This window comes from Bos indicus x Bos taurus, chromosome 3, assembly GCF_003369695.1.
Source record: "Bos indicus x Bos taurus breed Angus x Brahman F1 hybrid chromosome 3, Bos_hybrid_MaternalHap_v2.0, whole genome shotgun sequence".
Classification (NCBI taxonomy): domain Eukaryota; kingdom Metazoa; phylum Chordata; class Mammalia; order Artiodactyla; family Bovidae; genus Bos; species Bos indicus x Bos taurus.
In genome coordinates this window covers 42,729,267-42,756,239 of record NC_040078.1, presented here as the reverse complement: position 1 = coordinate 42,756,239, position 26,973 = coordinate 42,729,267, and the positions used below count along the sequence as shown (strand labels likewise).

Sequence of the window (26,973 nt, the reverse complement as noted above, 5' to 3'; positions counted from 1 at the left end):
TTTGCTGTTTATAATTAGAAAGATTTCATACCATCACTTTTGATTTGATAATCATAAAAGTCATGTGAATCACTTGAAATACTATTATCCCTATTTGAGCATGTGTAAATAAAAGTACTCCTTGGAGGAAAAGCTATGACTAACCTAGATAGCATATTAAAAAAACTGAGACATTACTTTGCCTACAAAGGTCCGTCTAGTCAAAGCTATGGTTTTTCCAGTAGTGTTGTATGGATGTGAGAGTTGGATCATAAAGAAGGCTGACACTGAAGAACTGATGTTTTTGAACTGTGGTGTTGGAGAAGACTCTTGAGAGTCTCTTGGACTGCAAAGAAATCCAACCAGTCCATCTTAAAGGAAATGAGTCCTGAATATTCATTGGAAGGACTGATGCTAAACCTGAAGCTCCAATACTTTGGTCACCTGATGCAGAGAGTTGACTCATTAGAAAAGACACTGATGCTGGAAAAGATTGAAGGTGAGAAGAGAAGCGGAGTTGGATCGATTCAATCAACATGATTTTGAGTAAGCTCTGGGAGATGGTGAAGGACAGGGAAGCCTGGCATGCTGCAGTCCATGGGGTCACAAAGAGTTTGACATGACTGAACAACAACAACAAACAAAAATGCAGGCTTCCCTGGTGGCTCAGTGGCAAACAATTCACCCACAATGCAGAAGCTGCAAGAGACGTGGGTTCAATCTCTGGGTCAGGAAGATCGCCTGACGAAGGGCATGGCAATCCACTACAGTATTCTTGCCTGGAGAATCCCATGGACAGAGGAGCCTGGCGGGCTATAGTTCAAAGGATTGCACAGAGTCAAACACGACGGAATCGATTTAGCATGCGTGCATGCAAACAACCTTGTGGAGAGACTAGCTATGTTTGTGCAAGGTTGCACAATTCCTAGATGGAGCAGTGGATTTGAATTCAGGACTAATGAGATCTGAGTCAAGCTCTCTTTCAAACTGTTATTTGTTTATTCAGCATTAATTTACTGAATCACTACTATCTACCGGTCACTATATTAAGTGCTGAGGATCTACCAGTGAACAGGACACACACACTCCTGGACTTCCTGCAGCTAATAATCTATCAGTTACCTATCAAAAAGCTCTACACTTAGCCTTTGATATAACACAGAGCAGCAAGTATATTCCTTCATCTGCACATCAGTCATTCAATTATCACATGATTTCGTGTGTGTCTTATCCAAACTAAATATCCAATTCTTTCAACAGCTCCTACCAGGCCAGGGATTTTGTAGTCATTTGTCAGCCTTATCACTTTCTTCTAGACACCCTCTATTTTGTCAGCCCTTCACATAAGGACTAGAACCTTGAACTGACACCTCTGCTCCCAGTATGGTCTTAGAGACTATGACCTCAGACGACATGAAGGTTGAACGCTATGAGTGCACCTTGAGGTTATCAATATCTATTTTGCTTTCTCATGGCACTTTTGGCCTGTGTACACATTGTGATTCTCTAACACCATCAGACAATCTTCCTATGATAACCATCAAGTCAAATCTCTTCCATATTTTATTCAAGACTTTGATGTTCACATTTTTGCAGGACTTTAATGCATTCCCATTACATTTCACTTCATCATCTGGACAATTATTACATCTTTTAGGATTGTCCTTATCTTGATTCTGTCATTTCTAAGGTTAGCTATCTTTATCTTGCATTATGAATGCCAGATAATCATATGTTAATGATAAAAAAGAAATGGCATCCAACTCAAAGATACCATGAGGGACTTTACTGAAACAACTATGAACTAATTCAATAGATTAGATATTTCTCCAATGTTCCCAGCCTGGAATCCTATTCAAGCTTGAAACTGAAGTTATTTGCTATGACTTGTTCCTGGTGATAACATTTTTGGGATCCTATTGTTCACTTTTGTGTTTACAGCCCAGAGAATTACATTGAAATTCCATAATTCCCTTTCTATCTCTTCTGAGTTAAGCAGTCAACCTACATAGTTCTTGTCGTCTTCTTCCATGACATGAGCTTGTAAAGGACCTGTAGATTACTTATTCATCAGCTAATTTTGCCTGAAACTACTTTTCTGATCCTTAGCTATTTGGCAGATGAAGTCACACTTACATGCTATTACAGTCAGTAGCTGCTTCCACTTCTTTTTCTCCCCTTATCCTTGAATGGGAGCCTCATCTGCACCCAAGAGGAGGTCCAGAACCTCTCCAGCCATGCTGCTGCTGCTGCTAAGTCGCTTCAGTCATGTCCAACTCTGTGTGACCCCATAGATGGCAGCCCACCAGGTTCCTCTGTCCCTGGGATTCTCCAGGCAAGAATACTGGAGTGGGTTGCCATTTCCTTCTCCAATGCATGAAACTGAAAAGTGAAAGTGAAAGTGAAGTCATGTCAGACTCTTAGCGACTCCGTGGACTGCAGCCTACCAGACACCTCCGTCCATGGGATTTTCCAGGCAAGAGTACTGGAGTGGGTTGCCATTGCCTTCTCCCTCCAGCCCTGAGGAACAGTTATTAGTTCCAAATCTCAGTTATGGTCTTCCTCTGTCAAAAGGCACAGAGCTGTTTATTGTACACATCCCTGGGAGTCAGTGAGCTTGGGATTTTTGTGTGTGTGTGTGTAGAATCCAACATTTTTTCTCATGCAATAGTTACATATTATTGCTAACCTTTTGGGATCTTCTTTTCCAAATTTTAATTTAAACTATTTATGGTTGCACTTTTTTGGTAATTGCTAAGTGTAAACCATGCATTAGACATTGGGAAGGCAGAAGTAGTTCTGCCAGTTCTTGTCTGGTCAGGGACCATGATAGGAATTGATGTTCTGAAGAAGGAGAAAGACTTGCACATGTATAATACAAGGAAGTGGTTGTTCTGGTTTCTTTCTGATGGGGAAACTTTTGCAAAAACTTAAGTATGTATGTGCAAGGCAAAAACAGCTATTAAAAAATATCCTTTAAGTCATTTTATTGGAGGGGGAAAAGAACATAAAATTATCGTTCTCATCTCTTATGTAAGAAAAACAAATTATTTTTCTTGTTTTTATTGTATAAGTCTCATAGTCTAAGAGACTTACCATTTCAGAGGAATTCCATACATTTGTATTTAAGACTCTCAATTATCCAGTGACTGAACCGAGAATTGGTAACTTTTCTAAAACAAAAGAAGAAAATTATTTCTCTTCTTTTTGTAGGATTCCTTCATTCTCTACTCAAGAAAATAATTTCAGAAACTTGATGTTTGTTGTCCAAAAACCTATTTTGTGAATAAAAAGCATAAAACTCAGAAGCTATGCTGTCTCCCTTTTTAAAAATAATAAATCAAAAGAAAGGATCTTTTCCTTTTGCTTGCATGAGAAAATGTAGTCTCTGTTTTAGAATTGCAAATATATCTTCATAATGGAGAAAAATCAGTTCACATGACATAGTGCTTGTTCAGCCACTTCAAGAACTAGAGTGTAACTTACTATTTCTCTGACTCTCTTCTCCCCTGTTAGATTCAGAAAGCCTCATTCTGAAACAAGCATTAGCATTTATCTATCAAGCAAGATATCCTTTTGGAATGAAAAGCGAGAAAAAGTTTTAATTTTATAGCCATGGAAGGGTTTTCTTTTTCTATGATGGAGAGAGCAGTTTCGGTACTGAGCGCCATGGAAGGGGTTAACGCTGGACTTGGCTGGGTGTCAGTTAAACTTTTTTTCTGGCTCTGCTCCAGGTTTCCCCTTGAAGGGATTTCCCTCCGCCTGTGCAACAAGACACTTTATAAAGAGCCGACTTTCTATTTCATTCCTTACCAAACCTCACTGGCTTTAGGAGCTCAAGACCCTTCCCAGGCACCTTCAGGAGGGACAGAAAGAAGCATTTTGGAATAATTTTCTCTTAAGAGCAGCAACTTAAAATGCTTAGGAAGATGTTTGTGATCTTTGGAGCCTCAGATGTACTTTGGATGGTGTTTGCAGTTTGTAAGTTCTTCTCCTTGATTTGTTCCAAATGCTAGCATTCCATTTTAGCCCTGACTTTGGCTTCAGTCAGTTTTGTTATGATAGTAAAGAAAGGCAGAAGGATTTTTAAAGAGTGGGAAAACTTTACCTAACTTTTAATATATTATTGACTATTGCTATTAATTTATACCATTATATTGTTATAGTTAGAGCAGCAAAGTTGATAGTTTTTGGATTTTTGCAATGTTCAATGAGTAATTGGATTCTATCTCTAGGAAGGTCTGTCTTTTTAGCGTCCTGTACTTGATAATGAGATCAAAGTTGGCTATTAAAACAGCTGATAAGCGGGCATTAAGGTCGGAAGTGAAAGTTCTCCTAAGTGAAGATAATTTCAATACCTTCCTTTGGCAGGGACTCCAGTGCTGCCTTGCATTACTTAGAAGCAGTTTAGGAAAGAGACCAGCCAGATCTGGGTATTATACTAGAACAGAGAAGAAGGAGTAGAATACTAGACAAACGACTGGTAAGCTTGTTTTTCTCTTTCTGTTTTCATAGCTCAAGCTTCCCAAATCGACATATTCCCAAGTGAATCCAAAATTTTTGCGCAGATTGGTGACTCTGTTTCACTGACTTGCAGCACAACAGGCTGTGAGTCCCCATCATTGTCTTGGAGAACTCAGATTGACAGTCCACTGAATGGAAAGGTGAAAACTGAGGGGACCACATCCATGCTGATCATGGATCCTGTTAGTTTCAAGGATGAACACCAGTACCTGTGCACAGCGATTTGCAAGGATAAGAAACTGGAGAAAGCAATCCGAGTGGAGATCTACTGTGAGTACTTTAGTCAATATTTGATTTTCTCTCCATTTTGCTTTAAAATAAGTTTTTGAAAAGAATCAGTTCAGTCACTCAGTCATGTCCAACTCTGCGACTGCATGGACTGCAGCACGCCAGGCGTCCCTGTCCATCACCAACTTGCTCAAACTCATCTTCATTGAGTCAGTGATAAAATTACAGTTTTTTTTAATGACTAAAAGGATAGTTTTAAGAGAAAAAAATTTAAAAAGATGTTCTTGTCCAGATTCTTGGCTAGGGGACATACTACAAAAAGAAATTTAGAAGACAGCTGAATCTACCACCAGACTAGAGACCCAAATCTTGGCTTCTGCTTCCAACTCTGCCATGAATATGGTGACCATGGGTAAGGGGTAAGATTCAGCTTCTCTAGGCCTCAGTTTTCTTAGCCATAAAGTGAAGTTCTCTAAGGTTCTTTTATTTATTTATTTATTTTTTCTTAATTCTTTTCAGTTGGATTCTTACATGTTTACCTGTCCATGTGTCCAAATAATCTATAAATTCCATGCTTCAAGGATTTTCTATTTATTTATTCTAAAGCAATTTGGTACTTAAAATTAGTTTAAAGATTAAGTAGGAGAGCTATAATTATTAATGGGTTTCAGTACAAAACTTTCCCCCTTAGACGGAAGAAAAATATCTGCAAACTTTTCACTCATTTGACTTCAGCAGAGATAAATTTAGGAGATTTGATTTCTGTTTTTGTTTGGTGCCATTAAGTCTTAATGCTCAACAGCTCAAACTCAAGGGTATTTGGAAAATGAACTTGATTTGCCTAGTGAATGTGAATGAATAGCCTTTGTTTACTAGCCTACCAAAATGTATTTCAATCCATTCTCAAACTAGTAAAGAAAGGTAGAAAAAAAGAGTAAAAAAAAATAACCTGAAATACATCACTTGCATTCTGGTTACTGCTCTTGTCAGAAAACTGGAATTCTTGATAGTCATCTCTTCAGGAAAACATCATTTGATTATCTTTTCTAATTATGTTCTTTTCCTTTTGCTATAGCAGAGCTCAACTTGATCCAATAACCTTAATTGATTCTTCAATAATCCCATATGTTGCTAATGCTTCTCAAGAAACTGTGCTTGGCTGACTGTTTTCAATTATGCTGGTTGTACATGCAGAGTTTACATCTGTACAGCCTTCTGAGCTCCTTGAAAGGCCCTCTTATGTAAATACAGGGGAAAGTAGCCAGTTCTTGTATCAGCTGACAGCAAACCATATGAATTATAGGGGCATATCTTTCAGAATACAAGGGACAGAATTCTGGGTGGAAAAATGAAAAGTACTGTTTCTTCATACAGCAAATATTTGCCAGTTCCTCTGCCTCTCCTTGCAGGAACCATATAGTTGAAGATTTAAATAGAGAACAGAAGTTTCTTCTGGCTTTAATTATCTTGCCTGAAGTTTTTCTTTTTTTCCCCAAAAAGTCTGTCTTTCACTATGTTTAACAGTCCTGTCTCCATTCCACATTTGATTGTAAAATTCTTTGGAGTTGGGACCTTTGTATTCTTCTTATTTCACAGTCTTGAATCAAGACAATGTGTTATCATCATGGCGGTTTGCAATGGAAAGCAGCCTTGCAAAGAAAGCAATGGCTCACTGAACTAGTGTGTTCCCTGGCACTAAAAATTTCAAGTGGAATAGTAGGTAGATGTTGAGTTAGATATTTTGGGAGGCAAATCTTCCTTCCATAACTTAAAGATCACACAGGTGTACCTTTCTGGAGGATGAATGTCTTTCAGAGACACCATTTTCAGAAGCTAATTATTTAGAGCTGTTCTTTTCATTTCTTAGCCTATCTATCCCAGTAGTTATTCTTTGCCGTGACATTCTAAGCCTCAGGTTCCTTATCTATAAAATGAAGTATATCTGCCCTCACTAAAATAAAAGACTGTGATATAACACGATGAAATCTTGAGTTTAAATCCCAGCTTCACCATTACTAGCTGTGTGACCTTAGGAAAATTATGCAAATATGCTGAGTCTATGCTTTCATATCTACGAAATGTGGTATCTATTTCTTAGGGTTCTTGTGAGTATCAGATTAAGTCATCAATGTTAAATGAATAGCACAGGGATGGGCATGTATCAGTATTCAATAAACATAAGTTTCTTCTCCCTCCTTTTACTTTGGCAACATAAAACCCTTTGTATATGCAGAATCAGAACTGAAGAACTCTCTAACCGGTTGTTCTGATTTTGAACACACCCCAAACCATGAAAGGCTATTTAAACAATTCATTCTGCTGTATTAAGATTGTAGTCACAAAAATATTAGACTCAGATTACATTGATTTAAATCAGTAAGGGACTTTACATAATATGAACAAAAAATCCACATGCATGTACTCGTTTGACCTTTGCAGCTTTCTCTAAGGATCCAGAGATTCATTTGAGTAGCCCCCCAGAGGTCGGGAAGCCAGTCACAGTCACATGTTCGGTGCCTGATGTTTACCCATTTGAAAGGCTGGAGATAGAGTTGTTGAAAGGCAACCGTCCCATGAAAGTACAGGACTTTCTGGAGCCTTCAGAAAAAAAGGCCCAGGAAACAAAGAGCCTGGACGTGACCTTCTCGCCTACTGATGAGGATATTGGGACAGCTCTTGTTTGTCAAGCTACATTACACATTTATGATGATGATTCTCCACCCAAAGTAAGGAAAACTACAAAAGAACTGGAAGTCTACAGTAAGTACTTGTGTCTGTCTATGGGAATATACTCTTGGAGGTACACAGCAATAAACTGAGCAGCTATAGTCAAGAAGAAACATGTTTGTAGTTTTTATACCATTTTGATTCACCGAGAGCATAATTCTTGTCAACTACGTAATTCAAAAAAAAGTGCACCCAATTAGGTTGAGAAAAGTTGAGCTTAAGTTCTGTCTCCATTAACCGTGAATTAGAGTCACTTAATTTCTCAGTCTATCAAAGGGGAATAATGATAATACCACCTGATTGGGAAGCTTCCCTGGTGGCTCAGTCGGTAAAGAATGCGTGCAATGCAGGAGACCCGGGTTCTATCCCTGGATTGGGAAAATCCCATGGAGAAAGGAATGGCAATCCCCTCCAGTACTCTTGCCTATTAAATCCCATTGACTATAGCCTGGACTCTACTTGGTGACTAAATCACCACCTCCTGATTGGGTAGTGGGAAATAATAGGCTCAAGTGATAAAAAATTTTAAATTATGTTTTGTAAACTCTTATATCATGGCTTGAGATATCAAAGTATAGAAGTTTTATAAGCAGTATTTAGTCTGTGTGTGAGTGTATATGTGTGTGCACACCTGGACACGTGTGCATGGGGTGGGAGAGAGGAGATGAGATTTGATTGTCTCCATTCTCTCGGAGATGGCTGGGGGATTTGAGGCAGTCTTGTCATCCCAAAGTTGTGTAGGAGTGACTCACTGTGCTCTTTCTAGACTAAAATGCCCTGGTCTTCTCTAGACACCATAGTTAAAAGGAGCATTGCCTTCTACAACATGTCTAGCTGAGACAAAATGAGATGGAAAGGATTTTATCAATGCTTTGAGAAGAATAGTCAGAAATAGGAGATATTTTTCCTAGGAACATAAAACTTGGAAATGAGAGCTATAATTAAGTATCTGAATGGCTGTCATGTAGAAGTGAAATTTGGATTATTCTTTAGCAATAGAGGACTGAACTATGACCGGTGTATAGAAGTTAGTTACAAAGAGAAAGATTTCAGCTCAATAGAGGGAAAACGTTCTAACAATCAGAGCTGTCCAAAAATCACATGGACAATATTTCCTATAAGGCCGTGGACTGCCTTGTGCCCCAGAAGTACTGAAGCTGTCTTGCATGAACATTTGGCGAGGAAGCTGAGCTGGAATTTGTACCTTACCTGGGAGATTGAATCACATAATTCTAAGGGTTTTTCTTAATTTCTAAGTGTCTATGGCCATCTGAAAACACCAACCATCAAAAAAAGTAACTCCATCAAATCAGTCAGAAACTGGATTGACTAATTTTCATGACTCAGCAATTCTTATACTAGTTTGGCAGAGTAAGTTTGTCAGATTGAGAAAGCTGTAAATACAGTCCATGAGAGTATTTACAGTCGCCCTGTGGGACCATTATGCTGCTTAGCAATGACTAATACTGTGCCCTGCCTTCTCAGTCTCCCCCAAAGACACGGCTATATCCGTGAATCCCTCCACAAGGCTGCAGGAAGGCGACTCCGTGACGATGACGTGTACCAGTGCAGGTCTACCAGCTCCACGGATTCTCTGGAGCAAGAAATTAGACAATGGGAACCTACAGCTCCTTTCTGAGAATGCAACTCTCACTTTAATTTCTATGAGGGCAGAAGATTCTGGGATTTATGTGTGTGAAGGAAATAACCCTGTTGGGAAAGACAGAAAAGAGGTGAAATTAATTGTTCAAGGTAAGCAAAATGTGAAAAAGGTGCTGTCATTGAGATTTAAGCAATAGTGAAATAGCTTCAATGTCAAAGTTACTTCGTTAAGTTTTATTGATGATCCATCTGACTGTTATGTACTTTAGCACCATTATATACTCACCTTACTCTAGTTTCTTGGAAATCTTTTCTGCCAGAGCTTCCATGGCTCTGCTGTTTTGGTTCTTTTCCATTGTTCATCATTCTTTCATTCGGAGAAGGCAATGGAACCCCACTCCAATACTCTTGCCTGGAAACTCCCATGGATGGAGGAGCCTGGTGGGTCGCTAAGAGTCAGACACGACTGAACAACTTCACTTTCACGCATTGGAGAAGGAAATGGCAACGCACTCCAGTGTTCTTGCCTGGAGAATCCCAGGGACGGGGGAGCCTGGTGGGCTGCCGTCTGTGGGGTCGCATAGAGTCAGACTTAACTGAAGTAATTTAGCAGCAGCAGCAGCAGCATTCCTTCATTGTCTCATCCCTTGAATTTTCCTTTTCTTTCTGCCCCTTGGGGGCTTCCCTAGTGACTCAGATGGTAAATAATCTGCCTGCAATGCAGGAGACCTGAGTTTGATCCCTGGATCAGGAAAATCCCCTGAAAAAGAGAATGGCTACCCACTCCAGTATTCTTGCCTGGAGAATTCCATGGACAGAGGGGCCTGGTGGCTATAGTCCATGGGGTTGCAAAGAGTCAGACACGACTAACACTCACTCTTTTTCTATCTCAGAGTTGCTTTTCCAGGAGTCATGAGTTTACCCATTAACACATGCAGCAACTGTAAAGAACAATCTGAGACTGTTCACCGTCAGGAAGTAGATCTTTAAATTCTCCATTCTCACACTAGTGTATAAGGAATTCAGAAACAGTGCTTATTGTTCTGAATGAAATTTCTCTTCAAAAATCTGATAACACATCAGTTTGTTATGGTAATTTGAGGAAAGCATTCTTTGGAAGAGACCATAATGGCCCTGTTAGACCAATCAAACCGAAAAAAATCTTCTGGCACGGATGAGAACCCTTCAAAATGTAGTGCCTTTGGATCATGTATATGCTGAGCTTTCTTCTGCCTCCAGCTGGCTATTCATAAGGGCGAGTTTTCTGCGGAGTCTCATCTGTCACTTTCAGAAGTGCTCAAGGATTCCCACTTTCACCAGGGAAATAGAGTCAAGATCTGAAATTCCTTTTCTTCGGGGACAGTAGTCATCCCAAAGTAGCCAGGGTGCCCCACGGGGATAGCATTGGCAGCCAAAGAGATTGTCTAGATATTTGAGACTTAGGAATTGGACCCAGCATCTCAGTTTTCAGTCCCTGAATTCATTGTACTTTTGCATTGTGTTAAACAAATTTAAAAGGTGGCTTGCATAACACTTTAGTGCTTAGATTTTGACTTTGTTTTCAGTGTCATTCTGTGTGACTTTCAACAGTACAACTTTATTCTGTTGATATAGAAGCTCTAAGTACTGGTCCATTACGGGTACTGCTTCTAATCAGAAGGCATATTCATATGGCTTTTTTTCAGTACTTTTCTTAGATTTTATTTCCACATGAGGATATTTTGATTTAGTTGTTCAAGTTAAAAACTGGGGTCTTAAATCACCTGGTTCCAAGTCCTAATTTCACTACTTGCAAGCTGGGTGAAATTATCATTTTTCCTCAAGAAAAAAGGGGAGGAGGAAGAAGAGGAGGAAAGGAAGGAAAATAAGGAAAAGTAAAAACAGAAAATGAGAGTCAAGGAGAAGTAATGATACCAGATCCTGAAGTTGTATGGATTAAATGAGATAATATTAATATATGTAAAGTGGTTTAAATAGTGCTTGATACACTGGAACCTCATATTTTTTAGCCGTTGTTCCACAGTTATAGGAATTTGATAAATACATTTGAGTGGAGAATGAATTTTTGTTAGGGAAATATGCCAGTCTCCCTCTACAAATTTTTATCCTTATTCAATCTGTTTAATCAATGAATCACAGCGTCTTATGGGTTTGTTCTTGAAAGATGTGGTTCCCTTCCTGATAGTCTCAAAGTGGAAGGGAGTAATATGTTCTCAGCACAGATGTTAACTAAAAAGAGGCCAGAAAAAATAACAGTGTATTAAACTTTGGTGAAAGAAGGAAATTTATTTTATTTTTTTTTGTTCTTTTCTTCCCTCACCCCAGAGAAAAACTTTACTGTTGAGATCTCTCCTGGACCCCAGATTGCTGCTCAGGTTGGCGACTCAGTCGTGTTGACCTGTGATGTCAGGGACTGCGAGTCCCCATCTTTCTCTTGGAGAACCCTGATAGACAGCCCTCTGAATGGGAATGTGAGGAATGAGGGCTCCAAGTCCACGTTGACCCTGAGCCCTGTGAGTTTTGAGAACGAACATTTCTACCTGTGCACTGTGATGTGTGGGCAAAAGAAACTGGAAAAGAGAATCCAGGTGAAGCCCTACTGTAAGTGGTTTTCAGAATTGTTTAATGTTTTGCTGTTGTTGTCGTTCCCAGTTCCATTGGAAGAAGCAGAATGGAAATTTGTGATACACAAGATCTTTGTGTTTAAGAAGGAAACTTAGCATTGGGAATGGTTCCTAAATCTCCAAACCAGAGTTTCTGATGCAACTTCATTGCCCTAAATCTTAAGTATATATTATGTATGAACCAAGTATCCCCAATCCTTAGTTTGTGTCGTGTCGATACTCTCTCATGGGCTTGAACAAACTTCATACTCCCTGCTTTCCACCCTGCTCTGGGTGTATATAGTGTATATGGAGATGGTTGTGTGTAAAGAGTAGTGTCAGTGCCCACTCAGATCATGGAGTGGGATGACTGTTGCTCAGTTATTCAAATTGGGGGTGAGGCCCAAACCTCCAGTTTTGAAGGCACATTTGAAAGCTGATTGGCAGGATGGAGACATGAGGCAATGATGAGCAAGAACAAACCTGGGCGTTAGAATGATCACCAGGGATGGTCAGCACAGCAGCTCAGGTGAAAAGAAGCACGAGGAGACTGCACTAGATTTAGCATTGATTTATACCACATACATATGCTACACTTCTTCTTGCTATTCCTGTCACCTTAACAAAAATCCTGAATAGCTTCATTCTCTGTGAATTGCCATTGCTGGAGTTACTTGGTTTGTAATGAATGAGGGACAGTATATGCAAAGTGATCAGAAAGTTCCCTGGTGATTCAGATGGTAAAGAGTCCGCCTGCAGTGCAGGAGATGCGAGTTCGATCCCTGAGTCAGGACGATCCTCTGGAGGAGGAAATGGCAACCCACTCTAGTATTCTTGTCTGGAGAGTTCCATGAACAGAGGAGCCTGGGGGTCTACATAGTCCATGGGGTTGCATAGAGTCAGGCACGACTGAATGATTAAGCACAGCAAACAGCCCATACGTTCTTCCTTGTTTTTATTCAGCAGAATTCAAGAGAACAATTGTGGGCATGTTCCTCCAGAAATCCTGCCCAAACTTGTGTTACCCCTCAGGATTTTGTTCAAAATGAGTTAGAGCATGTCCAGAAAGATATCTCAATCTCTCCAAAGAAGCAATATGATTGCTTTACCATGTTACCAAGAGTCCAGGAGCTGCTGATGCAGGCACATTCCCAATAGCATTGAGAACCAGCAGTGAAGCCTTATGGTCATGTGGAAACATTATCACTTTGATGACATTTTGCATAAGGAGAAAGAAAGAATTCAGCATTGTTCTTGCTCTTCATAACCATTCTAATCTCACATTTATTGATTTGTATCAGATGTATTATAAACATTATTTAGAATCTAAATCTCTTATATTTTTTCTGAACTACAAGTATTAGCCAAGGAACACTTAAAACTATCTGCCTAAATTTGGCTGTTGGAAATAAAAATGTCTAAACTGCATGGCTCTGTGAACCCAAGCCTGGGCTCTGAGCTCAAGGAAATAGGAATTCTGATCTCAGCTGGGTGACTTACTAGGTATGACATTAAATGGCAGACTCTCAGCCTTTATAAGTTTTATAAGTCTCCCTAGCTATCAAATACAGTCTTCGTACATTTTTCTGGCTTTAAAATAAGTTAACACCCATTAGATTAAGCTGCTTTGAAGACAGATATAATGAATATTAAGGGACTAGTACACAGTAAACATCTAATATATCACAAAAAAATACAATGCTTAGAATATATATTTACTAAGTAAGTTGGTAGAAGCTGATGTGTCCTTTGAAAAGACTAGTCCATAGCTGTCAGCAAGACTGTATCACTAAGGAGAGAAGAGTAAGAAGTATATTTATTTCTTGATGATTTGATGTGCTAGGTATTTTTTGTTTCCAGCAGTATTTATATTTGATATCATAAATATTTACATTTAATGTTGTGATGCATCTGTTAGTAATCACTTTATCCCAGGTGAATTAAAACCTTCATTTTGAGACCTTTGCATTTAATAAAGATTAGCTCTGTTTTTCTTCTAGTGTCACGTATAAACCTCATATTTTGCTTGATATTTGCAGCCTTCCCTAGCGATCCAGAAATTGAAATGAGTGGCCCATTAGTGAGTGGAAACCCAGTCACTGTAAGCTGCAGGGTTCCTAATGTGTATCCTTCTGACCGGCTGGAGATTGAATTGTTTAAAGGGGAGAGTATTATGATGAATAAAACCTTCTCGAAAGATTTAAGTAAGAAAGCTCTAGAGACCAAGAGTTTGGAGAAGACCTTCATCCCCACCACTGAAGATACTGGAAATGTTCTTGTTTGTCTGGCTCGGTTACCAATTGATGAAATGGAATTTGAACTCAAACAAAGGCAGAGTACACAAACACTTTATGTTAATGGTAAGTACATGTGTGATGTATTCACAATAGATTATGATTTTTTTTTATCATGTTTGCCAGGTAATAGTCAACATGAGGTTCATAGTTGAAACCACTGTGAAAAAATAATTGAAAAAAAACTACAAAATATTGATTGTTTTTTTAAAAAAAAGCACCTCCAAGCTTAAAGCAACTGTTTATTTGCTTATGATTCTAAGCTGACACTTTGAGAAGAGGTCAAACGGGTAGTATGTTCATTATGGTATTAGATGAGTTTACGTATTCATTTAGTTGGTTAGAAGGTCAGTGGGGGGTGGTCCCAGGTAGCTTCACTCACACATCTGGGCCTTCGCTGGGGGTGTCTGGACTTTCCTTTCTCCATGTGGTGTCTCTCAGGGAAGGTAGCGTAGATTTAGTCACCAGAGTGCAGTGTTTCAAGAGAGTGATAATGAAGGTGGCTTCTTGTGGTCTAGGCTTGAAGTCCTAGAGTGTTACTTCTTCCGGGGTATATTGGTCAAAGTTAATCACAAGGGGAGCCTAGATTCAAGAGGTAGGAAAATAGAGTCCACCTTTTCATAGGTGGTTTACATGGCTCATGGTCATGTTTAACGTACCATAAATGTCAATACACACTATCATTGACCATCCAGTCTTTGATAGCAAGAGAGTAAATACCCATGATGCACCCATCTTCTACTCTTTCATTCTGTATTGGGCTTCCCTGGTGGCTCAGTGGTAAAGAGCCAGTGCAGGAGATGCTAGTTGGATCCTAGGGTGGGGAAGATCTCCTGAAGAGGAAATGGCAGCCCACTCCAGTATTCTTGCCTGGGGAATCCCACGGACATAGGAGCCTGGCAGGCTACAGTCCGTGGGCTCACAAACAAGCAGACATGACTTAGGGACTAAACAATAGCAACAACAATTACTCTGTATCTGTTATAGTAAATGGGGGCAGAAACTTCCTTTGGTAAAGTTATCAAGATACAAATTGGTCTAATCCACTAAACTCAAAGCCAAGTTTTATAACATTAGTAAAACTCTTTGGCAGGGTGTAACCAGCCAAGCTAACAAGTGTCTTTTACCTTTTCAGTTGCTCCCAGGGATACAACCATCTTGGTCAGTCCCTCCTCCATCCTGGAGGAAGGTAGTTCTGTGAATATGACATGCTCTAGCAATGGCCTTCCAGCTCCCAAAATCTTGTGGAGCAGGCAGCTAAGTAATGGGGATCTACAGCCTATTTCTGAGAATGCAACTCTCAGCTTCATGTCTACAAAAATGGAAGATTCTGGCATTTATGTCTGTGAAGGCATTAACCAGGTTGGAACAAGCAGAAAAGAAGTCAACTTAATTATCCAAGGTGAGCTAAAGTGATTAAATGAGTTATTAGTGCTAGTCTTATTTTGGTTGTGTTACTGGTTTTGAACAAAGTCCTGGAAATAAGATTTTCTAAAATAACAAGTATTGAGCCTTTTGAAGAGCTCATGATATTTCCTCTGCATGGAAATCTCCTGGAAGAGTTATACCCATGAACCATTCCAAGTCACTTATCCTAAAATTCTTTCAACCTCATGTGGAAGGCTAGCTTCAGGAACTGTGCCAAAAGTTCCAGTTATACTTACGAGGCATTGGTTATGGTGTTGAAAAAAGGATAGGAAGATTGGAATTACTTAGGGCCCAAGTGGCACTAGTGGTAAAGAACCTGCCTGCCAATTCGGGCTAAATGTAAGAGACATGGGTTTGATCCCTGGAATCGGGAAGATCCCCTGCAGGAGGGCACAGCAACCCACTCCAGTATTCTTGTCTGAAGAATCCCATGGACAGAAGAGCCAGGCAAGTTATGCTCCACAGGGTCGCAAAGAGCTGGACATGACTGAAGCAACTTGGCACCTAGCACACAAAATCACCTTATCTAACTGGATTAAATTCCTCATGGTAATCTCATAAAATGACTGCTAGGATTTGCTTAGAAGGCTAAGAAGGCACTTAAATATTTTATAAATTCAGAGATTGAGTAGCACTGACCTTGCCCTCTGGTTCATCAATAAAATGGCATAGAATCACCAGGATGGATTAAGTTAGGAGATCCAGACCCATTCTTTCCAGGATGGAGAGGCAAAACTGAGAACAAAATAATTTCTAGTTGACACATTGAAGCTCTAGGCAGTTTTGGTGAAAGTCACGAAGTGGTCCATTTGGATTTCCCTCATATCTTTCCTTTTGGGGTTCGAGGTCCTCTTCTTCACTAGGGCTGTCAGTTCCTCTCTTACCCCTTGGTATTATTTCCACTAAGGTGTTAATGACTGTCTTGTTACCATTACAATAATAATTTGTATTTTAAAGGAAGGGAAGAAACTTGGAGGAGCAATGCACTACCTTAAAGAAAGCCCTTAGACTGTAGTTTTGGTTGAAGAAAGAGTATCAAATTGCAAAACAGATAATCTTAATGGGAACCTCACTTACAAGACACTGGTACCTCCCTCCACAGGTTGCATATTAACAGAGATGTTGTATGTCAGGTACTTAGCTCAGGATAACAACTGGTGTTAAGGATTGTAAGGGCCATCTCTGCACAGCTTAATTTTTTGATCTGGAATGGTCTATCTCAAAACTCAGAGTCCCGCAACGGCTTTTATACTTAAAGAAATATCTGCACAACTGTGTGACAAAAAAAAAGTTTATTTTCCACATTTGAAATTTATGACTGTTTTTAAACAGCTATTTGTTGGCTAAGCTGGGTAAGAATTACATTAAGGCAGCAGTTCCCAACCTTTTTGGCACCAGGGACTGATTTCGTGGAAGACAATTTTTCCGTGGATGGGAGAGGGGGCTAGTTTTGGGGAGACTCAAGTGCAATAGGGTTCATTCTTCTATGAGAATCTAATGTCACCGCTGATCTGACAGGAGGTGGAGCTAAGGCAGTAATTCAAGCAATGGGTTGTTGCTCAGTTGCACAGTCATGTTTGACTCTTTGTGACCCAATGGACTGCAGCAAGACAGGCTTCCCTGTCCTTGAGCTTGCTCAAACTCACGTCCATTGAGTCAGTGATGCCATCCAACCATCTCTTCCTCTGTCCTCCTCTCTCCTCCTGTTTTCAATCTTTCCCAGCATCAGGGTCTTTTCTAATGAGTTGGCTCTTTGCATCGGGAGATATTGGAGCTTCAGCTTCAGCATCAGTCCTTCCAAAGAATATTCAGGATTGATTTCCTTTAGGATGGATTGGTTGGATCTCCTTGCAGTCCAAGGGACTCTCAAGAGTCTTCTCCAACACCACAGTTCAAAAGCATCAATTCTTTGGCACTCAGCTTTCTTTATAGTCTAACTCTCACATCCATACATGACCACTGGAAAACCATAGCTTCGACTATATATATGGACCTTTGTTGGCAAAGTAACATCTCTGCTTTTAATATGCTGTCTAGGTTGGTCATAGCTTTTCTTCCAAGGAATGTCTTTTAATTTCATGGCTGCAGTCACCATCTGCAGTGATTTTGGAACCCCAAAAATAAAGCCTGTCACTGTTTCCATTGTTTCCCCATCTATTTGCCATGAAGTGATGGGACCGGATGCCACAATCTTCATTTTTGCATATTGAGTTTTAAGCCAGCTTTTCACTCTACTCTTTCACCTTCATCAAGAGGCCCTTTAGTTCCTCTTCACTTTCTACCATAAAAGTGGTGTCATTTGCATATGAGATTATTGATATTTCTCCCGGCAATGTTATTCCAGCTTGTGCTTCATCTAGTCTGGCATTTTGCATGATGTACTCTGCATATGTACTCTGCATGTAAGTTAAATAAGCAGGGTGACAATATACAGCCTTGACAGACTCCTTTCCTGATTTGGAACCAGTCTGTTGTTCCATGTCCAGTTCTAACTGTTTTTTCCTGACCTGCATGCAGATTTCTCAGAAGGCAGGTAAGGTGGTCTGGTATTCCCATCTCTGTAAGAATTTTCCATAGTTTGTTGTGACCCACACAGACAAAGGCTTTAGCATAGTCAAAAAGCAGAAGTAGATGTTTTTCTGGAATTATCTTTCTTTTTCTATGATCCAATGGATGTTGGCAGTTGGATCTCTGGTTTCTCTGCCTTTTCTAAATCCAGCTTGAACATCTGGAAGTTCACGGCTCACGTATGCTGAAGCCTGTCTTGGAGAATTTTGAGCATTACTTTGCTAGCGTGTGAAATGAGTGCAATTGGGCAATCATTTGAACATTCTTTGGCATTGCCTTTCTTTGGGACTGGAGTGAAAACTGACCTTTTCCAGTCCTGTGGCCACTGCTGAGTTTTCCAAATTTGCTGGCATATTGTGTGTAGCACTTTCACAACATCATCTTTTAGGATTTGAAATAGCTCAACTGGAATTCCATCACCTCCACTAGCTTTGTTCATAGTGATGCTTCCTAAGGCCCACTTGACTTTGAACTCTAAGATGTCTGGCTCTAGGTGAGTGATCACATCATTGTGGTTATCTGGGTTTTTTGTATAATTCTTCTGTGTATTCTTTCCGCCTCACTTCTTGAGCAATGGGTAGGGTCTGTAAATACAGAAGAAGCTTGATAACTATTTGCTCATCTCCTGCTGTGTGACTGGGTTCTCAGCAGGCCACAGACTGGCCAATCCATGGCCTGGTGGTTGGGGACCTTTGTATTAAGGAACACGAGAGAAACATAAGATGTCTTCTTTCATTAAAACATGATCATTTTACAAGAAGTCAGTAAATGCTTGACTTCTCTAATTGCCTCTATAAATATTTAATGCAAACAGTAAGCACAAGTACTATCTTGACAGCTATTGCTACTGTCATTAAATTAATATGGAATTTGTTTATATTTCATTCAATCCGTGGTGGTTTAGTTGCTAAGTCGTGGCCAGCTTTTGCGATCCCATGAACTGTAGCCCACCAGTCTCCTCTGTCCTTTCAATGATGATTGATTGTCATTCAATCAGAGGTATCTTTAAATTCTTTCCACAGTTGCTCCAAAAGATATACAACTTACAGCTTTTCCTTCTGAGAGTGTCAAGGAAGGAGACACTGTCATTATCTCCTGTACGTGTGGAAATGTTCCCCCAACTTTGATAATTCTGAAGAAAAAAGCAGAGACTGGCTACACAGTGCTAAAGTCTACAGGTGGTGCATATACCATCCACAGGGCTCAGTTAGAGGATGCGGGAGTATACCAGTGTGAATCTAAAAATGAAGTTGGCTCACAGCTAAGAAGCCTAACACTTGATGTTAAAGGTTAGTTTATTTTTTTGTTATTTTTATAACAAGCTTGGTGGATTGTAAAGAATTTCAAGGGTTAGATGAATGAGTTGGCAAAATGGAACTGAATTCCATGTTGATTATGGTTATTTCTTAGTGTTTCCTAAAATAATAATGTACAGGTGCTCTGTCCTAAGGAGTTTAGCCAGGATGTTGACTTTTTATCATAAGTCAGTGTAGAATTCCCATTTGCTTTTTAAGACGTTGACAATTCAGCATTTGTCTCTGAGGTCTTACATTTCTTATGTGTTTAAATCCATTTTCAAAATCTTTCCTTGAGGGTTATTAGGAAACGAAGAAGTAGAATTGGTGCATTGAAAACGCAAGTTTCTATCCAGGCCCTTTTCCTTCCTACCCAAAGAGACTGCCACTCTCTGAACACAAAGTGACTGCATATTTTCTGGGATTGACTCTTTACAGAATAATAACTGAGAACGGTGATCTTAATGTTGAACAGCATAATGAGTCTCTGGAATGCAGAACTGCTTCCTTAGATATCCAAGATCCTTGTTCATCCTGCTGTACTCTGCTGGAGAAATGGAGGGAGGTGGCAATGGCCTCAGCAGAAGAATTTCAGGGGCCTCTTAATCTAACCCAGCTAATCCTACTGTGAACACACTGTACGATCTGTTGATCTTATCAGTGGAAATAGAATCTGTCAGCCTTTACTGATCAGTCTTCCACTCCTTGAGTGCTAATGAGCCCCCTTTGTGTACTGGAAGCCAAACTTGAAATAAACATGATTGTAAACAAACACCAACTCTTAAGAGCCTCTGGCACTGAGCTCCCAGATACAGCAACTACTCATCAACGTAAAGAAAATTTACACCTGGGTCAGAAAATGACTTAAAATTTTACTCATCTGGCCAAATCTCTCAAGATTACATGCCTTACCATATAGGAGGTCTTACCATATAGGAGCTCCTTACCATAAGGAGGTCTGTCTTCACAGTACCTCCTCGAAACAATATCAATACATCCATCTAGAAATGTTAAAGAAGGGGAAAATATCACTGTTACGTGTAAAACTTTTAGTCATCCACATGCAGTGATCATTCTGAAAAGAGTTGACCTGGCCAATGAAGTTACCATGTGTTCAGAGAATGGGACATTTACCTTGTATCATGTCACTGAAAATGATACAGGGGTGTATGTAATTAGTGCTACCAATGAGGTTGGGGAAATTTCTGGACAGATTGAGATCTCCATTATGAGTACATTGAAATTCACCTATTCCTATTTAATCCCTGATGGCTCCAGACCACCTTTAATTAAGCCTGGTTCCAGGAACTTGCACTCCTAACATTTTTATAATTCTTTCTGTAGTTAATGTTTTTCTTTTAAAGACACATCAAAGTTTTCCACTTTTTAACTCTTTCTCATACATTGTTGTCTTTTCTAATTGCTTTTTTAAGTTAGTAACTTTATATATTTGCTATTTTTCACTCATTACTTAAATGAACAATTGAAGTATATTATAGGCACTCAGCTACAACCCCCAAACTATGTATGGTTTCAAAGAACTGTAAAAGAATGGAAACAAAAATTTGTCATTTTCCTGGAAATTTTTATCTAATCAACCTTTGCATTTAACTGATATTTTAAACTATTTTTTTGTTAGTTTTGTTTTAAAAATACATTTGCTCAAATGTAGTCCAATGATAGAAATGTTGGGAGTCTTTAGGAATTTTAGTGTTGACACAGCTAATAGAAAATCGTATTTGAAGATTGCCCTGGTAACCAACTCGTTGGCAAAGTTTTACCATAGATGCTTGAGGGAGAAACCAAAGGGAAAAGATAACACACTATTTATTAAATTGAAAAGAAAACAATAGGATCAAAAATACCTTACCTACCATGTCATCAATATTGATGCCTAACTATAATTTTGATAATGAATATCCCATTAAATTAGGACTCATACTCTGACTAGTTCTACTCTAGCAAGGGAAAGTAGAAAAATAAGATAGCTATCATTATATTTGTCATGATACATTTTTGACTTCAATAATTCAAAAATGGGTTTCCCTTCATCTAATTATTCTTTTCTTTTTGGTTGACCTCCAGTGATTAGAAACGCCTAGAAGGAAAGTAATGACTTCCAAGGCCAAATCACTCATTTCTTCCAGGACTGAAACAATACATATACCACTTGAAAAAACAGTATTTGTGAGATCATACTGTGCTATGCAAACATAAATGTAAATAGAGATGAATCTCCAGTAAATACCATGATGTCTTATTCAGAAGTTCTTATAAGGTTAAAATGTTAAATAATATTGTAACTGTCAGATGATTTTTAGTAGAGTAGAAAGAGTACTAAATTTCAAGTTTTGGGATACTATTACTTTATGTACTCAATTTATAACTAAATGACAAAATGATAGGATGTAGAAAGAAAAAATGTATTACTATTCAAAAGATATTTATTGGCGAAAAAAAAAAAAACACATTTATTGGGTGCAAGCTACTCCAAGCAGTGAGCCAGTTACTGGCTATTCAGGGATGGATCAATAAGAAACTAGATTCTTTCCTCATGTAATTCACAGTCTGAAGGAGGAAACTAAATTAATAGATAAGCAAAGAAACGTTTAACTATAAGCTATAATGAGAACTATGGAGGGAAAATGTAGTGGTTATAAAAGTATATTAAGGAAAAAATGTATATTAAGTTTCCTAATTTAGGCTGGAGGGATGCAGGTCAGAGGATGCCTCTATGTTTAAGTAACACTTAAGCTAAAATATCAGTTCATTTCAGTTCAGTCGCTCAGTCGTGTCCTACTCTTTGCAACTCTACGGACTGTAGCACACCAGGCTTCCTCATTTATCACCAACTCCCGGAGCTTACTCAAACTCATGTCCTTTGAGGCAGTAATGCCATCCAACAATCTCATTCTCTGTCATCCCCTTCTCCTCCAGCCTTCAATCTTTCCTAGCATCAGACTTTTCCAATGAATCAGTTCTTCGTCTCAGGTGGCCAAAGTACTGGAGTTTCAGCTTCAACATCCGTCCTTCCAATGAATATGCAGGACTGATTTCCTTCAGGATCGACCAATTGGATCTCCTTGCAGTCCAAGGGACTCTCAATAGTCTTCTCCAATACCATAGTTCAAAAACATTGATTCTTTGATGCTCAGCTTTCTTTATAGTCCAACTCTCACATCTATACATGACCACTGGAAAAACCATAGCTTTGACTATGTGGACCTTTGTTGGCAAAGTAATGTCTCTGCTTTTTAATATGCTGTCTAGGTTGGTCATAGCTTTTCTTCCAAGGAGCAAGTGTCTTTTAATTTCATGGCTGCAGTCACCATCTGCAGTGATTTTGGAGCCCCCCAAAATAAAATCTGTCACTGTTTTGTTTCCTCATCTATTTGCCTTGAAGTGATGGGACCAGATGTCATGATCTTAGTTTTCTGAATGTTGAGTTTTAAGCCAACTTTTTCACCCTCCTCTTTCACTTGCATCAAGAGGCTCTTTAGTTCGTCTTTGCTTTCTGCCATAGGGTCGTGTCATCTGCATATCTGAGGTTATTGATATTTCTCCCACTAATCATGATTCCAGCAGCTTGTGCTTCTTCCAGCCCAGAGTTTCTCATGATGTACTCTGCATATAAGTTAAATAAGCAGGGTGACAATATACAGCCTTGATGGACTCCTTTCCTGATTTGGAACCAGTCTGTTGCTCCAGGTCCAGTTCTAACTGTTGCTTCTTGACCTGCATACAAATTTCTCAAGAGGCAGGTCAGGTGGTCTGGAATTCCCATTTCTTTAAGAATTTTCCATAGTTTGCTGTGATCCACATAGTCAAAGGCTTTGGCATAGTCAATAAAGCAGAGGTAGATGTTTTTCTAGAACTCTCTTGCTTTTTCGACGATCCAGTGGATGTTCGCAATTCGACTTCTGTTTCCTATGCCTTTTCTAAATCCAGCTGGAACATCTATAAGTTCATGGTTCACGTACGTTGAAGCCTGTCTTGGAGAATTTTGAGCATTACTTTGTTAGTGTGAGATGAGTGCAATTGTGAAGTAGTTTGAGCATTCTTTGGCATTGTCTTTCTTTGGGATTGGAATGAAAACTGACCTTTTCCAGTCCTGTGGCCACTGCTGAGTTTTCCAAATTTACTGGCATATTGAGTGCAGCACTTTCACAGCATCATCTTTTAGGATTTGAAATAGCTCAACTGGAATTCCATCACCTCCACTAGCTTTCTTCATAGTGATGCTTCCTAAGGCCAATGATGTCTGGCTCTAGGTGAGTGATCATACTGTCATGGTTATCTGGATCATGATCTTTTTTGTGCAGTTTTTCTTTGTATTCTTGTCACCTCTTCTTAATATCTTCTGCTTCTGTTTGGTCCATACCATTTCTGTCCTTTATTGTGCCCATCTTTGCATGAAATGTTCCCTTGTTATTTCTAATTTTATTGAAGAGATCTCTAGTCTTTTCCATTCTGTTGTGTTCCTCTATTTCTTTGCACTGATCACTGAGGAAGGCTTTCTTATTTTTCCTTGCTATTCTTTGGAACTCTGCATTGAAATGGGTATATCTGTCCTTTTCTCCTTTGCCTTTCACTCCTCTTCTTTTCTCAGCTATTTGTAAGGCCTCATCAGACAACTATTTTGCCTTTTTGCATTTCTTTTTCTTGAGGATGGTCTTGATCTCTGCCTCCTGTACAATGTCACGAACCTCCATCCATAGTTCTTCAGGCACTCTATCAGATCTAATCCCTTGACTCTATTTCTTACTTTCACTGTATAGTCATAAGGGATTTGATTTAGGTCATACCTGAATGGTCTAGTGGTTTTCCTTACTTTCTGCAATTTAAGGCTGAATTTGGCAATAAGGAGTTCATGATCTGAGCCACAATCAGCTCCCGGTCTTGTTTTTGCTGACTGTATAGAGCTTCTCCATCTTTGGCTGCAAAGAATATAATCAATCTGATTTTGGTATTGACCATCTGGTGATGTCCATGTGTAGAGTCTTCTCTTGTGTTGTTGGAAGAAGGTGTTTGCTATGACCAGTGCATTCTCTTGGCAAAACTTTATTAGCCTTTGCCCTGCTTCATTCCGTATTCCAAGGCCAAATTTGCCTGTTACTCCAGGTGTTTCTTGACTTACTACTTTTGCATTCCAGTCCCCTATAATGAAAAGGACATCTTCTTTGGGTGTTATTTCTAAAAGGTCATGTAGGTCTTCATAGAACTATTCAACTTCAGCTTCTTCAGCGTTACTGGTTGGGGCATAGACTTGGATTACTGTGATACTGAATGGTTTGCCTCGGAAATGAACAGAGATCATTCTGTCGTTTTTGAGATTGCATCCAAGTACTGCCTTTTGGACTCTTGTTGACTATAAGGGCTACTCCATTTCTTCTAAGGGATTCCTGCCAACAGTAGTAGATATAATGGTCATCTGAGTTAAATTCACCCATTCCAGTCCATTTTAGTTCACTGATTCCTAAAATTTCAATGTTCACCCTTGCCATTTCCTGCTTGACCACTTATAATTTACCTTGATCCATGAACCTAATATTCTATGTTCCTATGTAATATTGTTCTTTGCAGCATTGGACTTTACTTCCATCACCAGTCACATCCACAACTGGATGTTGTTTTTGCTTTGACTCCATCTCTTCATTCCTTCTAGAGTTATTTCTCCACTGACTTCCTGTAGCATATTGGGCACCTACCAACCTGGGGAGTTCATCTTTCAGTGTCCTATCCTTTTGCCTTTTCATACTGTTCATGGGGTTCTCAAGCTAAAATATAATACTATCCAAAGTACTTCATATTATCATGAAATGATATAAATGCTGAAGAGGAATAATGTATAGTAAGGTGCCCTACTTCAGAGATACAAAATATGAAGTTTTCTATATATTTCTAAAAACACCATCGGCAAGAATTCTTTCCCTTACTATCTTACAGGTGATGTTTGACTATAATGGTGGCATACTAGGAGTTATGATACTTTTCTTGGAGAACCAGTTAGTTATTTTAGTTCATAATGATCAAAGTTCTAGTTCTTTAGTATGTACTTATATTTCCCAAAGCAAACACTCTTCTCCAGTTCTTACTCTTTCAAATGAACCCTAAAAATTTGCACCCTTTCTTCCACCCTGTTACTAAACCAGCATCTATTTGAATCCAAGTTTGCAGAAGTCAACAACATCTTTAGACTCATCATGACCATAGCAACTGCTAACTGATTATTTGATTAATTCAAAGAAATGTGCATTTTTAGTTCTATTGGTTCTTATCACTGCTTTGATTCACTTTTCTTTAGAGAACTAATGGTACTATTAAAATAAAACATGTGACTTTTATTATTAAACAGTTTCTTTTTGTACCAGACATTAATTGCATCCATTTTGTTATTTTCCAGGAAGAGAAAGTAACAAGGACTATTTTTCTCCTGAACTTCTGGTGCTCTATTGTGCATCCTCCTTAATAATACCTGCCATTGGAATGATTATTTACTTTGCTAGAAGAGCCAACATGACAGGGTCATACAGTCTTGTAGAAGCACAGAAAGTCTGCTAATGCTTGTAATACAAGTGTAGCTACTGCGTGAAAGGTTCTACCAAAGATACTATCAGTTCAGATGCTCAATACTGCTCATCATTCCACAAGGAAAACAGAAACTGGGGGTTCAGGCTTCCTTGAATGCAGTGAAGGCTTGGAAAGAAATAGCTGCCTATGGCCCTTACTGTGAGCAAGAAGCCAAAGGAAAATTTCTACTTAAAAACTAGGCACTACCACTGAGATGACTGGAGTAATTTCTTGATGTGTACATACAATAACATGATTTGTATATATGTAAAACTATGCTGTAGCAAGGTTGTTTGGAATATCAGCACACTAGAGTCACTATATCTAAAATTATTAAATGTTGCTTGAACTGATTGTTATAACAATGCATCTTAATATCAACTGGCAGCTGAACTATGTCATCTTTTTAATATTTTATTTCCTTTAACAAAGTTTTATTCCTATAAAGTTCATGGGAAACAATTTCATGTTGTGTAAAGATGCCAGGGTTTTCGGGGCACTGGGTTGACTTTCAGGTACTAAACACTTCAACCTATAGTATAATGGTTAACTGGATTTCTCTGGGTGGTACTGACACGGTACGGAGACGTTTTTTGATGTTGTTTGTTCATCAGACTCTTGTGTCATTTTCCCAAGTGGTCTAAAAATGTAACTTCTTTTGATTTTCTTTTGTAAATGTTTAGGGCTTTTTTGTTTTTGTATAGTAAAGCGATGATTTCTGAAATTGAAAGAGTTGTGTGTTTATTTATTATAAGTTGCCTCCTTTAGTCATGTTGTAACTCTTTTTGTCAGTCCCAAGACCGAAGTGTTGAAACCCATGGTGATAATAAGCAGATACTTGAAGTGTGGTCCTCATATTACTTTTATCAAAATCACCATGGGAACTTTACAAATATTTACTTGTCTTGGGGCCATCCTAACCTATTGAATTGAAATATCTGTACGTAGCCTTGGAATCTGCAATTTTAAAATAAATTTTAAAATATAGTATGCACAGAAAGAGTGAATGCAGATAAACATGGACATGTTAAAGGGCAGCAAGTGAACACCCGTATGTACCATTTAAGTGAAGAGATAGAGCATAATTGTTCTTCAAATCCTTTTAGATGCCACTCATTGATTGTAGCTCTGTTACTGAGGATTCAACAATATCTT

At 38.9% G+C, this 26,973-nt stretch overlaps 1 protein-coding gene across 2 annotated transcripts; it reads left to right on the top strand.

Moving 5' to 3' along the window:
* The first annotated feature begins 3,739 nt into the window (after positions 1–3,739).
* On the top strand, positions 3,740–26,548 carry LOC113889557 (vascular cell adhesion protein 1-like). 2 transcript variants are annotated; one of them, XM_027536383.1, is made up of 9 exons: positions 3,742–3,960; positions 4,495–4,773; positions 7,171–7,491; positions 8,944–9,210; positions 11,386–11,661; positions 13,703–14,023; positions 15,093–15,359; positions 18,976–19,242; positions 25,652–26,548. In XM_027536383.1, exons 1-9 carry the CDS (start codon positions 3,897–3,899, stop codon positions 25,807–25,809), a joined length of 2,220 nt encoding a protein of 739 aa, XP_027392184.1. In that variant the 5' UTR covers positions 3,742–3,896; the 3' UTR covers positions 25,810–26,548. The 2 variants fall into 2 exon arrangements, with proteins under 2 accessions (XP_027392185.1, XP_027392184.1); XM_027536384.1 differs by lacking the exon at positions 18,976–19,242 and having other exon boundaries at positions 3,740–3,960; positions 25,652–26,008.
* The last annotated feature ends 425 nt before the right edge of the window (positions 26,549–26,973 follow it).